The 11,292-nt window shown below is 36.9% G+C and overlaps 2 protein-coding genes across 5 annotated transcripts; both read left to right on the top strand.

Moving 5' to 3' along the window:
- The first annotated feature begins 1,823 nt into the window (after positions 1 to 1,823).
- Positions 1,824 to 4,422, top strand: LOC111330939 (2-acylglycerol O-acyltransferase 3). Of its 3 annotated transcripts, none has more exons than XM_022935963.2 (4): positions 1,824 to 2,361; positions 3,007 to 3,226; positions 3,547 to 3,779; positions 3,963 to 4,422. In XM_022935963.2, the coding sequence occupies exons 1-4, from the start codon at positions 2,034 to 2,036 to the stop codon at positions 4,115 to 4,117; spliced, it is 936 nt and encodes a 311-aa protein (XP_022791698.1). In that variant the 5' UTR covers positions 1,824 to 2,033; the 3' UTR covers positions 4,118 to 4,422. The 3 variants fall into 3 exon arrangements, with proteins under 3 accessions (XP_022791698.1, XP_022791681.1, XP_022791690.1); XM_022935946.2 differs by having other exon boundaries at positions 1,828 to 2,460; XM_022935955.2 differs by having other exon boundaries at positions 1,834 to 2,460; positions 3,547 to 3,746.
- A 133-nt stretch (positions 4,423 to 4,555) lies between these two features.
- Positions 4,556 to 10,760, top strand: LOC111330959 (phospholipid scramblase 2-like). 2 transcript variants are annotated; one of them, XM_088727154.1, is made up of 8 exons: positions 4,556 to 5,445; positions 5,834 to 5,956; positions 6,864 to 6,941; positions 8,240 to 8,432; positions 8,753 to 8,861; positions 9,499 to 9,598; positions 9,725 to 9,783; positions 10,079 to 10,760. In XM_088727154.1, exons 1-8 carry the CDS (start codon positions 5,367 to 5,369, stop codon positions 10,106 to 10,108), a joined length of 771 nt encoding a protein of 256 aa, XP_088583280.1. In that variant the 5' UTR covers positions 4,556 to 5,366; the 3' UTR covers positions 10,109 to 10,760. The 2 variants fall into 2 exon arrangements, with proteins under 2 accessions (XP_088583280.1, XP_088583279.1); XM_088727153.1 differs by having other exon boundaries at positions 9,725 to 10,760.
- The last annotated feature ends 532 nt before the right edge of the window (positions 10,761 to 11,292 follow it).

Here is an 11,292-nt window from a genome sequence, read left to right as displayed (position 1 = left end):
GTTGTATGATGCATGGTGGTGTTTCAGAATAACTTATCCAAGAAACGACTGGTCATCCGTCTTCCGATGATGTCAGAGCATATAAATGTACCTCATCAGCACTCAAAAGGGAAGCAAGCGAAATTTTGCAGGGTTCTCTTTCAAAAAAGGCTGTAATTGATGTAGAGAAGAAGGACGAAAACGGTGCTGGGGAAAATTATACTGCACGAGAGGTTAAAGTTGTAAGTCCGGAAAAAATGTGATCAAGAGGGCAGTAATGAGTCAGTAGTTGTTAGCACTAATTCCACTAAAATTATTGTTATTTCCTATAAATAAACTGATGAATATAATACTTCTTAATGCAATAGATTGTGCTCCATACTATCAGTCTCCTTGATTGTATTTATTTTCAGTGTTTGAAAGTTTTAGTTGATTAAAGTGGCACTTCGAAACAAAAAATTAAGTTGCAATGAACGAGAGTTAAACACAAACGGTAATGTTGACAATGAGGTAAGCTATCAGTTTTGGTGCGCTTTATACATTAAATTTCCTAAAACAAGCTGCAATATTTTTAATAATTGTAACCTGCACACTGCAATATTTTTAATATTGCAGCCTGGACACTGCAATATTTTTAATATTGCAGCATGCTTATTTAGCGCGTTTAATTATATTACCCCTGATACTTTCCCCGCTAACAAAAAGGACCGCCTCCGTTTTCCTCAAACAGTTGTTTTGTCATCGTAAAGACTACAATCGTTGATTTAATGCAGAGAGAGAACAACAGAATTTCATGGGGATCAGTAATTATAGGGACGGAATCTTTCACCGAGAAAAGATTTCTTAATTTAAACGTGGTAAACACTAATTTGATGTCGAGATCATTACAAAAACGACTAACAAGGTGAAGTATTTTGTTTTGAGCTACAGTAGAAAAACGGCCTAAATAAGGTAACTTATAAAAGTATTGTTTGCCCTGTGAAGGGATATTAGAAGAAGGAGGTGTTTGAGTGGAGCCATTTCGGTCGATGGCTGTGTTCAAATATCGATAAACGCATTTATAAGATGAATGGGGAAAAGATTCTTGCGCAAAATGAAAAGTAATTTAACAATGTCCTTGTGGAAGCCCAACCAAGTATTGTTGATTTTAAAAACCCTGGCAATTAATGTTCCGGATAAGACCGATTTTGTATGACAGAGGTGCGAAACTAAAGTAATTGGTGAGAAGACCCGTGAAGGTCTTCTTACGGAAGGTACTAGTGACGACGGAACTACGGTGGGTATTGTCGATTAAGACATCCAAAAATAATAATAAATAATAATAATGATAATAATAATAATAAAAGATTTATACCGCGCCAGTATCCTACTGTTCAAAGGCGCCTACAAAAACTAACTTTAACACTTAAGACAGCTAATATTAATTATAAAAGGCTTTTCTAAAAAGAAAAGTGTTTAATCTACTTTTAAAAACAGACACAGACTGAGCATTTCTAATTTCACATGGCAAAGCATTCCATAATGATGGTGCTGCTACAGAGAAGGATCTTGCGCCATATGTTTTCAAGTTATAGGATGGAGAAACCAGAAGGTGCTTGGATGAGGAGCGTAGTTGACGCGATGGGGTGTAAGATGTAAGCAAATCACAAATGTACGACGGTGCCAAGTAGCTAAGTGCCTTGTAGGTTATAAGTAAAATCTTAAAAATAATTCGTTGATTAACGGGAAGCCAATGAAGATTAAAAAGAACAGGCGTAAGGTGATCATGCTTACTAATGTGATCAGGCGTAATGTGATCATGCTCAGGCATAATGTGATCATGCAAAAAGGGGAAGACATTATCGATTTCTTTCTCCGTCGTGAAGCGTATATTCGTTCCACTTGCCCGTCTAACGCAGTACACATGCTCCTTTTGAAAGTGCCAATGAACCATCCATTTGAGACGGCTTGTGGTCAGCGGTGGACCACTTATGTAATAACAAGCGACTCCATGTGAGTTTTCCCTATGATTAAAGGACTACCTAGAAACAGGAATAACTTTCATTTCAGCCTCTATGGCTGACTGCTTATCTCGATGTCTTCAAGGAGCAAGTGTTATCGTTTTCTACCTCATCTTGTTGTCTGGGACGCTTTTCTTCTGTGGCCCATTATTCTTTTACGTACTTTATCGATGCTTCCACTTTAGTTGGCCACTCGGCTTCGCGTACTTAGCCTGGTGGTTTTTAGTTGATCTGAAGACCCCTAACCGTGGAGGAAGAAGAGCAGAATTTGTGAGAAATAACGTTTTCTTTAGGTACATGCGAGATTATTTCCCAGTCACGTTGCTTAAGACCTCAGATTTAGACTCTTCCAAGAACTACATATTTGGTTACCATCCTCACGGTATGTTTCCTGATGGCCTAGCCGTGACCTTTGGATCAGAAGCTTTGCAGTTCAGTAAAAGTTTTCCAGGAATTGTTCCTTACATTGGTGCACACTCCTGTACGTGTACTTTAAATTATAAAAGTCTTCTAATGATCACGTATGTTTTTTTTAAGTCTTTCCGCCTTCACTGACACAACATGGTAGCAACTTTAATTCCTTGTTTTGTGACTAAACGACGTCGTCACGTAACAACGCAGCGTCAAAAAGAGCGAGTTTTTGCTGCATGACATATTACGAAGCTCTTGCGACGGAGATTTCCTATTAAGAGCTACGTGAAAAGATCAAGGATAGGCTGATCGTTTTTAACTATAGATAATTTTAACCATGTTGAAGAAACGCATTGGCTTAGCGTTGCAAATAATTCTCATGCTCGATGCTCCTGATATCCGGTTACTGAACCCAGTGTGATTTTCACTCACTTTCCACTTTCTTATTCATGATTTGTTGAATTAGTTACTTAATACCGCCCAGAGTGATTGCATCCTTAACAGCTCCCTTTCTTTAGAAGATAATCTAAAAAAACCAAGCTACGATGAATTACGTAATCACTTTTACAATGATCATCGCCCTCTTATTCACTGATTCATTCACTTTGTTTTGTAGTTATGGGTAGCTCCCCAATTTTTCGTGAAATTGCCATGGCTCTTGGTGTCATAAATGTCCATCATGACAGCTGCAAGTTTGTGTTGACTCAGAGAGGACCTGGACATTCTGTTGCCATAGCGATTGGTGGCACATGTGACATACTTAACATGAACCGTGACTCTTATGTCATAACACTGGAAAGGCGTAAGGGTTTTGTGAAGCTCGCCTTAGAGACTGGGTAAGAGATACATTTTTGGTGTTAAACTACAACAAGAGAGGTCACATGTTCAGAGAGGTTCACCTGCTTATTAGCTAAAGTGGGTTTGTATGATTTTAAAATAAATAGTCTGGTTTAAAAAAGGTAAAATTTTATGCTCTGTGACACTGGACCACACATATGGACAGCAGTGCAGGGGGGGGTAGCAAAGTTTTTCCCTCAAACCCTAGAAACCATGAACACCAACGTTGAATGTATAGAATAGTTGGCTGATTGAAGGATTATCAAGCACCAAATTTGTAGGGTCAGGACTTAATTTTTTTTTTCCTTTACAATGGCAGGGCTCATTTAGTCCCAGTTTTTGCTTTTGGACAGAACAATGTGATCAGTCATCAGCTTAAGCTGAATGGCCTCCAGACTACCTATCAGATTGGTCGCAGCAAATGGGAGAAGTGGATAAAAGTTTTCTTGAAGAGTTGTTCAGTCCTGCCATATGCACGTTATTGTGTAATGCCATATTCTACACCGATAACTGTCGTTGGTAAGCTGTTCTCCTTTTCAGAAACTGATAAAGGTACTTTGTTCTAATTAATAAGGATAAATCAAGCGGATTTATAAAATATCATAGGTAGATTATACCTTTTTCACTCACCTTCGTTACTTACTTGAAGTTGTCTTTAGATTTCTAAAACAGACACTTCAAAGACCTACATGTCATCTATATTGATCCAGATTGTTTCTATTTAATATTTTTCAGTTGGATCACCCATTCCTGTGGAAAAAGTGGAAAATCCAAGGGAGAAACAAATAAATAAATTGCATTCTGAGTATGCACAGAAGCTGAAGGAGTTATTTTATGAATATAGGGATGTCTGTGGAGTGCCACAGGATACCGAGCTCGTGATTCAATAGCACCAGAGCTTCAGAACTTTGGCAAATGCATTGTCATTGCCCAACCAGCAGCCTCACTAGTGCACCTTTTTTAGAGAAACTAAAATCTAAACTTCGTTCTTGTGAAACTTACATGGTGAGGCAAGAAGCAGCACAATATGCACAGAAAGCATTTCATTATTGAAAAGGGAGCAAATAATTTGAATCTTTAATTCAGGGATTATGGAACATCAAGTGTAGATCTGAAGACAAGCCCTGAACAGCCTGATTCCATCTCTTCACAGTTATGTACATCACTTCAAAATAAACAGAAGGTCTTTGTATTATTTTACCTTTTTTTTTCTTTTTCAAACCCCAAAGAAACAGTCACCTTGCCTCAGTAATGATAAGAGTATAAGGGGATTTTAGACATCATACTCATAATAGTTGAGACCAGGGATATTTTCTCTATTTTAAGACCACCATAGTAAAACTTAAGGATTAATTAGGAAAATATATCTACAACTGATTCCACCTATGATCTTACCCATTTCCATCAGGGATCCTTAAAGAGGAAGGAGTATTTGCCAATTTTACTTTGTTATGTGGAATTCATAGAGTTACAATCTCCTAAATTGGAAAGTGTCAAGTATTTTTTTTTCAGAAATTTGAGGGGATAAGAGGTCTCTGTTTATCTGTCCTGTTTTTATGCTGATACTTTCAGTTGGACAATGAGCCAAATTAATTTCCTTTAAGCAAGAGAAACCCAGAAGACCACAAAAGCCTCTTAAAAATCCCAAGTTATCAATTTCTTAATCACAACTCTGAGCTGTCAATTGTTGTCAGTTGTCGTGCGGCCCTTGTGCTCTTCTGCATCAAGAGTGAGGTCAAAAAAGTTTGGTCACGTCGTAACAGTACACCAAAACCTTTAGAGAATCCAGTTTAGTTTCAAGTGCTTGCATAAATATTCTGCTTTACTTTATAGAAAATGTGTTGAGGTTAAACGTTTTTTTTGTTTGTTTGTTTTTTTCCCTTTTTATACTCTAGCCCGTCTTCTATACCTCAGGGCCATAGTGGTTGTCCGTAGTCCGTAGTCCTTAGTTTAGAGTCCGTTCCACACTTATCGTTCCCACTAACCCTCCGCTTCCAGTAGCAGCCTGTTCCTCGATTAACTAAGGTTCCAGCAGCGAGAAACCGCATCTGTTGCGTTGTCGGCATAGACAGTTGATGTTTTTTATGAATGAGAAAACACTGAGTTAAAATCCTAATACCTTGATCCAGCTTGAAAAGCATGGCCGATCAGCCTCACGAGTACCCTCAAGGTTATGGATATCAACAACCACAGCAATCTGTCATTCAACAACAACCAGGTACGGCGGAACAAACTGACGTTCTCAGCTTTTCCAGGAAATGGTGCACTATAAACGTTCGCAAAAATAACACTTTCTGTGAAATGCTAATGTTACTAGCCAACACTTTGGATGTAAAGACTGGACAACATGATAACATTTCGCAAAAATTGCAGGTGTTGTGACGAAAGGAAAGCTCCACCGCAGATTGCCAGCCGCAACCTAGCTTAGCTCAACTCCAGCTCTATCAGCTTTTCACTTAGCTAAAGGAACTCTTACCCGACAGATTCGTCGATAACAATAACTTATTTTAATGCAGTTGCACAAATAAAATTATTTTTTATGCATTATTAAGTAACAAATGCCTAATGCACGTAAAAAGTTTTGATTTTGCAATCTTCAACCGTAGGAGCTCCCGGACAAATAAGTTGGATGCCTGCACCTCAAGCACCAATGGGCTGCCCTCAAGGACTGGAATATTTATTGGCCGTCAATCAAATACTGATTCATAAAACGGTCGATCTTGTAGAAGGTAGCTATATGTAGCCAAGTGATTCATTCAAGCACGATTTTAAACTTAAGTACAAGAACTGTTGACGATAACTTATTCTGAGAGTCTATCGATATGAGAGGCCTTGGTATGTTGGCTTTGAACAATAATTTTTAGGCTGTCAAAAAAAATTTTTTTTCTCGCAAAATTTGCTTTTTGATAAGATCACCTTTAAAGTCGATTAGTGCTCTTTAAGAAGAGCCAAAATTTAAAAACGAAAGTGGAACAAAAACTAGAGTTTGAGGGTAAAACTTTCGCAGGCTTGAGGTAAAAAAAAAAAAAATTAGCATTCAATGAAATTATATAGTTCCTGCACCTACTCAATAAGAAGTTAGTCACTGTATGTAAAGTTAATCACCAAATTGAATCAGTCCTTGTCATATTATAATTTGGAATGAAACAGCTAGCATCTGAACCTGTGCTTGATCTTAGCAAGTATGGAATTTTTCACAGCATGATATTGTAACAGTTAAACAAATAAATTACACCTTCTTTTCTCTGGCCTAAATTGATTTTCATATCAAAAGCAACATTATTAAGTCAAACGTATGATGCACGATCCTCGCAGTAGAGAGCGCTATTTATGCAATAGGGAAAATCAGACCTGAAAAAAATCAGGTCTGTACGGGATTCGAACCACTGACCTCTGCGATACTAGTGCAGCGCTCTACCAATTGAGCTAACAAGCCAACTGGGAGCAGGCTGTTAAGTTGATTCATAATAAACCCGTGATGATAAATCAGATATGATGAATATATGCAGTTCATGTAGCGAGGATCGTGCATCATATGTATCTATAACTGCAGTTCAAAATATATGAACTTCATATATTCATCATACCCATTATTAAGTCATATTGAATTCAGCCCTTCATCTTTTAATTTCAAAGTTTTTACTGGATGCGAGAGAAAAAATAAGTACAGGATATGCAATACCATGAGTCAGCAAGTCTACTTTGCTCTTGAAGGTAAATATGGCTTTGTATCTTTTGTTTCTTATCTGCTGAGCTTATTTGTGCCAAAGCTGATTGGCTATCTCTATATCAGCCAACAAAGCAGTTAATTAACAATTATTCCACGAGTGCACGTTGGATATGAGATGATAGATAGCCAACGAGCACGTAGCGCCGAGTTGGCTATAATCATCTCATATCCAACAAGCACGAGTGAAATAATTTTTTTATTAAAAACGCCCCAAGATATTAGACAAATCTTACCAAATCTTAAATTTTTTAGCTCCCTTTTAATTTCAACCCGATGCGCACGCTTACCATATTTGTAGATTATGGTATATTGGCTCATATACCATAATGGCTAAGCCAATAAAAAGTCTTGAATTGCATTATCCAATGATCCAGTTTTTAATAATTAACAATTATTCCACGAGCGAGCGTTGGGTATGAGATAATAGATAGCCAACGAGGCGCCGAGTTGGCTATAATCATCATATCCAACAAGCGTGAGTGGAATAATTGTTTTATTAAAAACGCCCCCAAGAAATTATTATTTTGTAAGAAGAAACTGGATTTTTTAGCTCCCTTTTGACTTTAAGCTGATGTGTACGCTTACTATATTTGTAGATTATGGTATATTGGCTCATATACCATAATGGCTAAGCCAATAAAAAGTCTTGAATTGCATTATCCAATGATCCAGTTTTTAATGATAGGATTTATTAAAAACTGGATCATTGGATAATGCAATTCAAGAATTTTTATTGGCTTAGCCATTATGGTATATGAGCCAATATACCATAATCTAATATCTGTACATTGTAACATCCAGCTTCTTCTTAAAAAATAAAGTCGAGAAGATTTGTCTGATATCTTGGGGGCGTTTTTTTTAATAAAACAATTATTCTACTCACACTTGTTGGATATGAGATGATTATAGCCAACTCAGCACTATGCGCCTCGTTGGCTATCTATCATCTCATATCCGATGCGCGCTCGTGGAATAATTGTTAAATATATCAAATGTAACACATGCTGGTGGAAGATAGGGAGTCATTAGCTGAAATTATGTTTACAGGTGGGAAGAGCCACAAGGCGTTGAAAGCCTGACCATGCTTAAAGAAAAATCAATTCATTTTTTCTTGATGACCTAAGTCAACTTATTAAATACCTCAGGAGTGAGGGGTGGGGGTTAAGAAATTCACAAACCAGAAAACTACAACCTGCTTACCAGCTCATACCCCTTCAGGCATCCCTTATGGCTGATTAGGGACTAATTATTTCAATCCGATTAAATTGTGTTATCATATCAGAAACAGACTGCTGTACTCGACTGTGGTGTGGTCCAGGCCGTGCATTTGAGATGGCAATTACTGACAGCATGCAAAGGGAAGTGATACACCTCTCTCGCCCCGTTCGGTGCCAGTGCTGTTGGTGGCCCTGTTGTCTTCAAGTGATTGAAGTACAAGCTCCACCTGGAACAGTCATTGGCTATGTGCAACAAAAGTGATGATATAGACTTTTTCTTTTTTTTCCTGAGAAACTGAATCATGGTTTTAATTGAACTATACTCTGGTAGTTAGACAAGTTTCAAAGAAACCCCTATGATTGTGTAAAATTCAATAGATGGAGAGCAAATATTATTCATTTCCTGCCTGAATTTTAATGTATCACAGATATATAAGGGCTCTTGATTTCTTAAGATGGCCTAAAAATTTAGAAATTTAATTACTTTAAGACTAAATTGCAATTTTCTCATCGAGAGAAGCCTTACAGTGCAATGCAAGCCAAAATCAGTTGACATTTGCCATGTTATTGTTCTCCAGGCCAACTCCATGGAAACCAAAGCTAGAAGTTCAAGATGCTCAGCATCAGCACATCATGACAATCAATGGACCATGCTGTCTTTGTGCCTGTTTAGATATGCAGTTCCCAGTGAGTCTTCATAATATTTACTAGATCCCTTTTATTTACACTGCTGTTATTAAAGAAATATAAATGCTGATTGTACTAAATGTAGTGCATGGTGCCCACAAGAGTGACAGAAGTGGTTATTTGGATATGTCAACAAAGTTGAAATGGTGAATTGGCCACCGTAACAATTACAAAAGCTGACGTTTCAAGCGTTAGCCCTTCAACATTCGCTCCGACGAAGGGCTAACGCTCGAAACGTCAGCTTTTGTAATTGTTACGGTGGCCAATTCACCATTTCAACTTTGTTGATATATCCAAATTATTTCGTTACTCCCAATGACACAGCCCCAAACAGTTTCTTTCGAAACTATCAGCCTTTATTCAGAAGTGGTTATTGTCTGCATATGACTGTAAAATTTTTCAGTATTCAAAAACTGATCATATCTTAACTCTTTCAAACCTATGATCTGAACAGTAATTCTCCCCCAGTGCAGCATGCAACCCATTTTAAAGTGGTTAAGATAATTTGTGTCAAGATGAAATATGAGTGAACTGATGCAGTTGTCAATATTCAACAACCATTGTTGTAAAATGTATTGAAATTGTATGGTGGATTGAATTAGCTGTTCACAATCTCTGCTTCTTTCTCAACCTGCAGGTTTCTTCAGCTGATGGAAGCAGTGAAATTATGATAACCAAACAATGGACTGGATGTACCCGAGAGACATTCACTGATGCAGCAAACTTTGGCATCCAATGTAATGATTTTTATGTATGTGTTATGGACTAGCTAATGAGGCATGTATTCCAACAGCAGCAGTCAGTGTAGGATAAAAGAATTTATCCGAAGGCTATTTGATCCGATTGTTTTATTCTAATTTTAGTCCCTTTAGATTTGGATGTAAAGTTCAAAGCCATTTTATTGGGAGCTGCCTTCCTTGTTGTAAGTTCACACACACACACACTCGCTGACTGAACAATAAGTCAATTAAAGATTAATAGGCCATTTTCAAAATATTAAAATTCAAACTTGGCTCCAAAGCTTGGGGAATAAAATGAAGGAAACCACATCCAGGTTAAGGGATGAATAATCAATTTCTACTATATATTCAATTCTTCAGTCGAGTTAAAGAATAATTCTGGTTTTGAAAAAGGTGAAAGGAGTTTTTATAGATGCTTGGCTTTACAGTCACTTGATACAATTACCTGATAGCTTTTTCTGTTTTTGACACTTACAGGACTTCATGTTCTTTGAACGTAGCAACTAATTATGAATAGAGGATTGTTTATTCAACATTTTCAAGGATGGAAGGAAGAGGATTTTCCTCAAAACCCTCACAAATATTGATTACTTTCAAGGCTGGTCTCTTCCATTTAATTGACAAAAAAAATATATGGAGTTTTGGGTTCTTAAAGTCCCACAGATGATGCACTTTAATAGGCTGTGTTTGCTTGTGACACATAATTTTAAGAGTGGCCTTTGAAAACTATTTACTGCTTTGATTTTGGCAACGATATTGATAAACCACTTTGTAAAAACATGAAAACACCTTTTTGATGTGTATATTATATGATGGAAGATTACTTAATACCAGATGTTTTTGGGCTGGCCTTTGAGGGTCATTATTATTTTTTATTTATTTAAAGAGAGAATGGAACTCCTCTTAATTAGTGCAATTTTAGAACAAAATGCTATTTTTAAACGCACTGTGGTTATATATCCCAATTTACCTTATTTAAGAACAAATAATCTTGTTCCAAAGACTCAGATATATTTAATACTTTACTTTGAATTAAATTTTTATTTTCGTTTTTAATCGATATTGCTGGAAGACCTTCAGTGGGCACTTCATTGCATCAGTATGTAATATTTGAAATGTAAAATTTTGTTATTTATTAAATATTGGAAATTTAAAAAAATTTGTTTTTCTTTTGAGACTCATCCCTTCTTTTTTCCACTTTTAAAATAATTGGGTTGTGACTTCCTTAACCACTTGTATGAGGATTGCAAAGAAAATGTAGAAAAAGAGAAACATGACAATTTTTTGTTGACTAAATTAATTACCACTAAGGTCCGAAAAACAGTACCTGTACATGTGACTGAAAATAAGTTAAAGTGAATATATACATGAAGTGTCTTGTTGGAGCATAGAGGGCTCAAGCTCCCGCGATGAGAGGCTTTACATGGGAGTTAGGAAGAAGAATAATTATCTGGCTTTAGTGATGCAGCCTCGAAGCAAGGAAACGTGGTTTAGTTTGGGAATCGTGCAGATTTCGGGAGTTTATCGATACGTTCGTTGGTCTAACGAGGCCTTCCTCTGTACTTGGGATATCAAAGAAATTAATGGGTGAAAGCTCGGCTAGAAACTGTCAAAACTCGAAGAAATGGTCTGCAGTCGATAACAGAGTACAAATTAATAGAAACAACATTATATGGCGGTAAGAGTTTACT

This window comes from Stylophora pistillata, chromosome 7 (genome assembly GCF_964205215.1).
Source record: "Stylophora pistillata chromosome 7, jaStyPist1.2, whole genome shotgun sequence".
Taxonomy (NCBI): Eukaryota; Metazoa; Cnidaria; class Anthozoa; order Scleractinia; family Pocilloporidae; genus Stylophora; species Stylophora pistillata.
The sequence above is the reverse complement of the archived record's forward strand: the minus strand, read 5'-3'. Positions and strand labels throughout refer to the sequence as shown.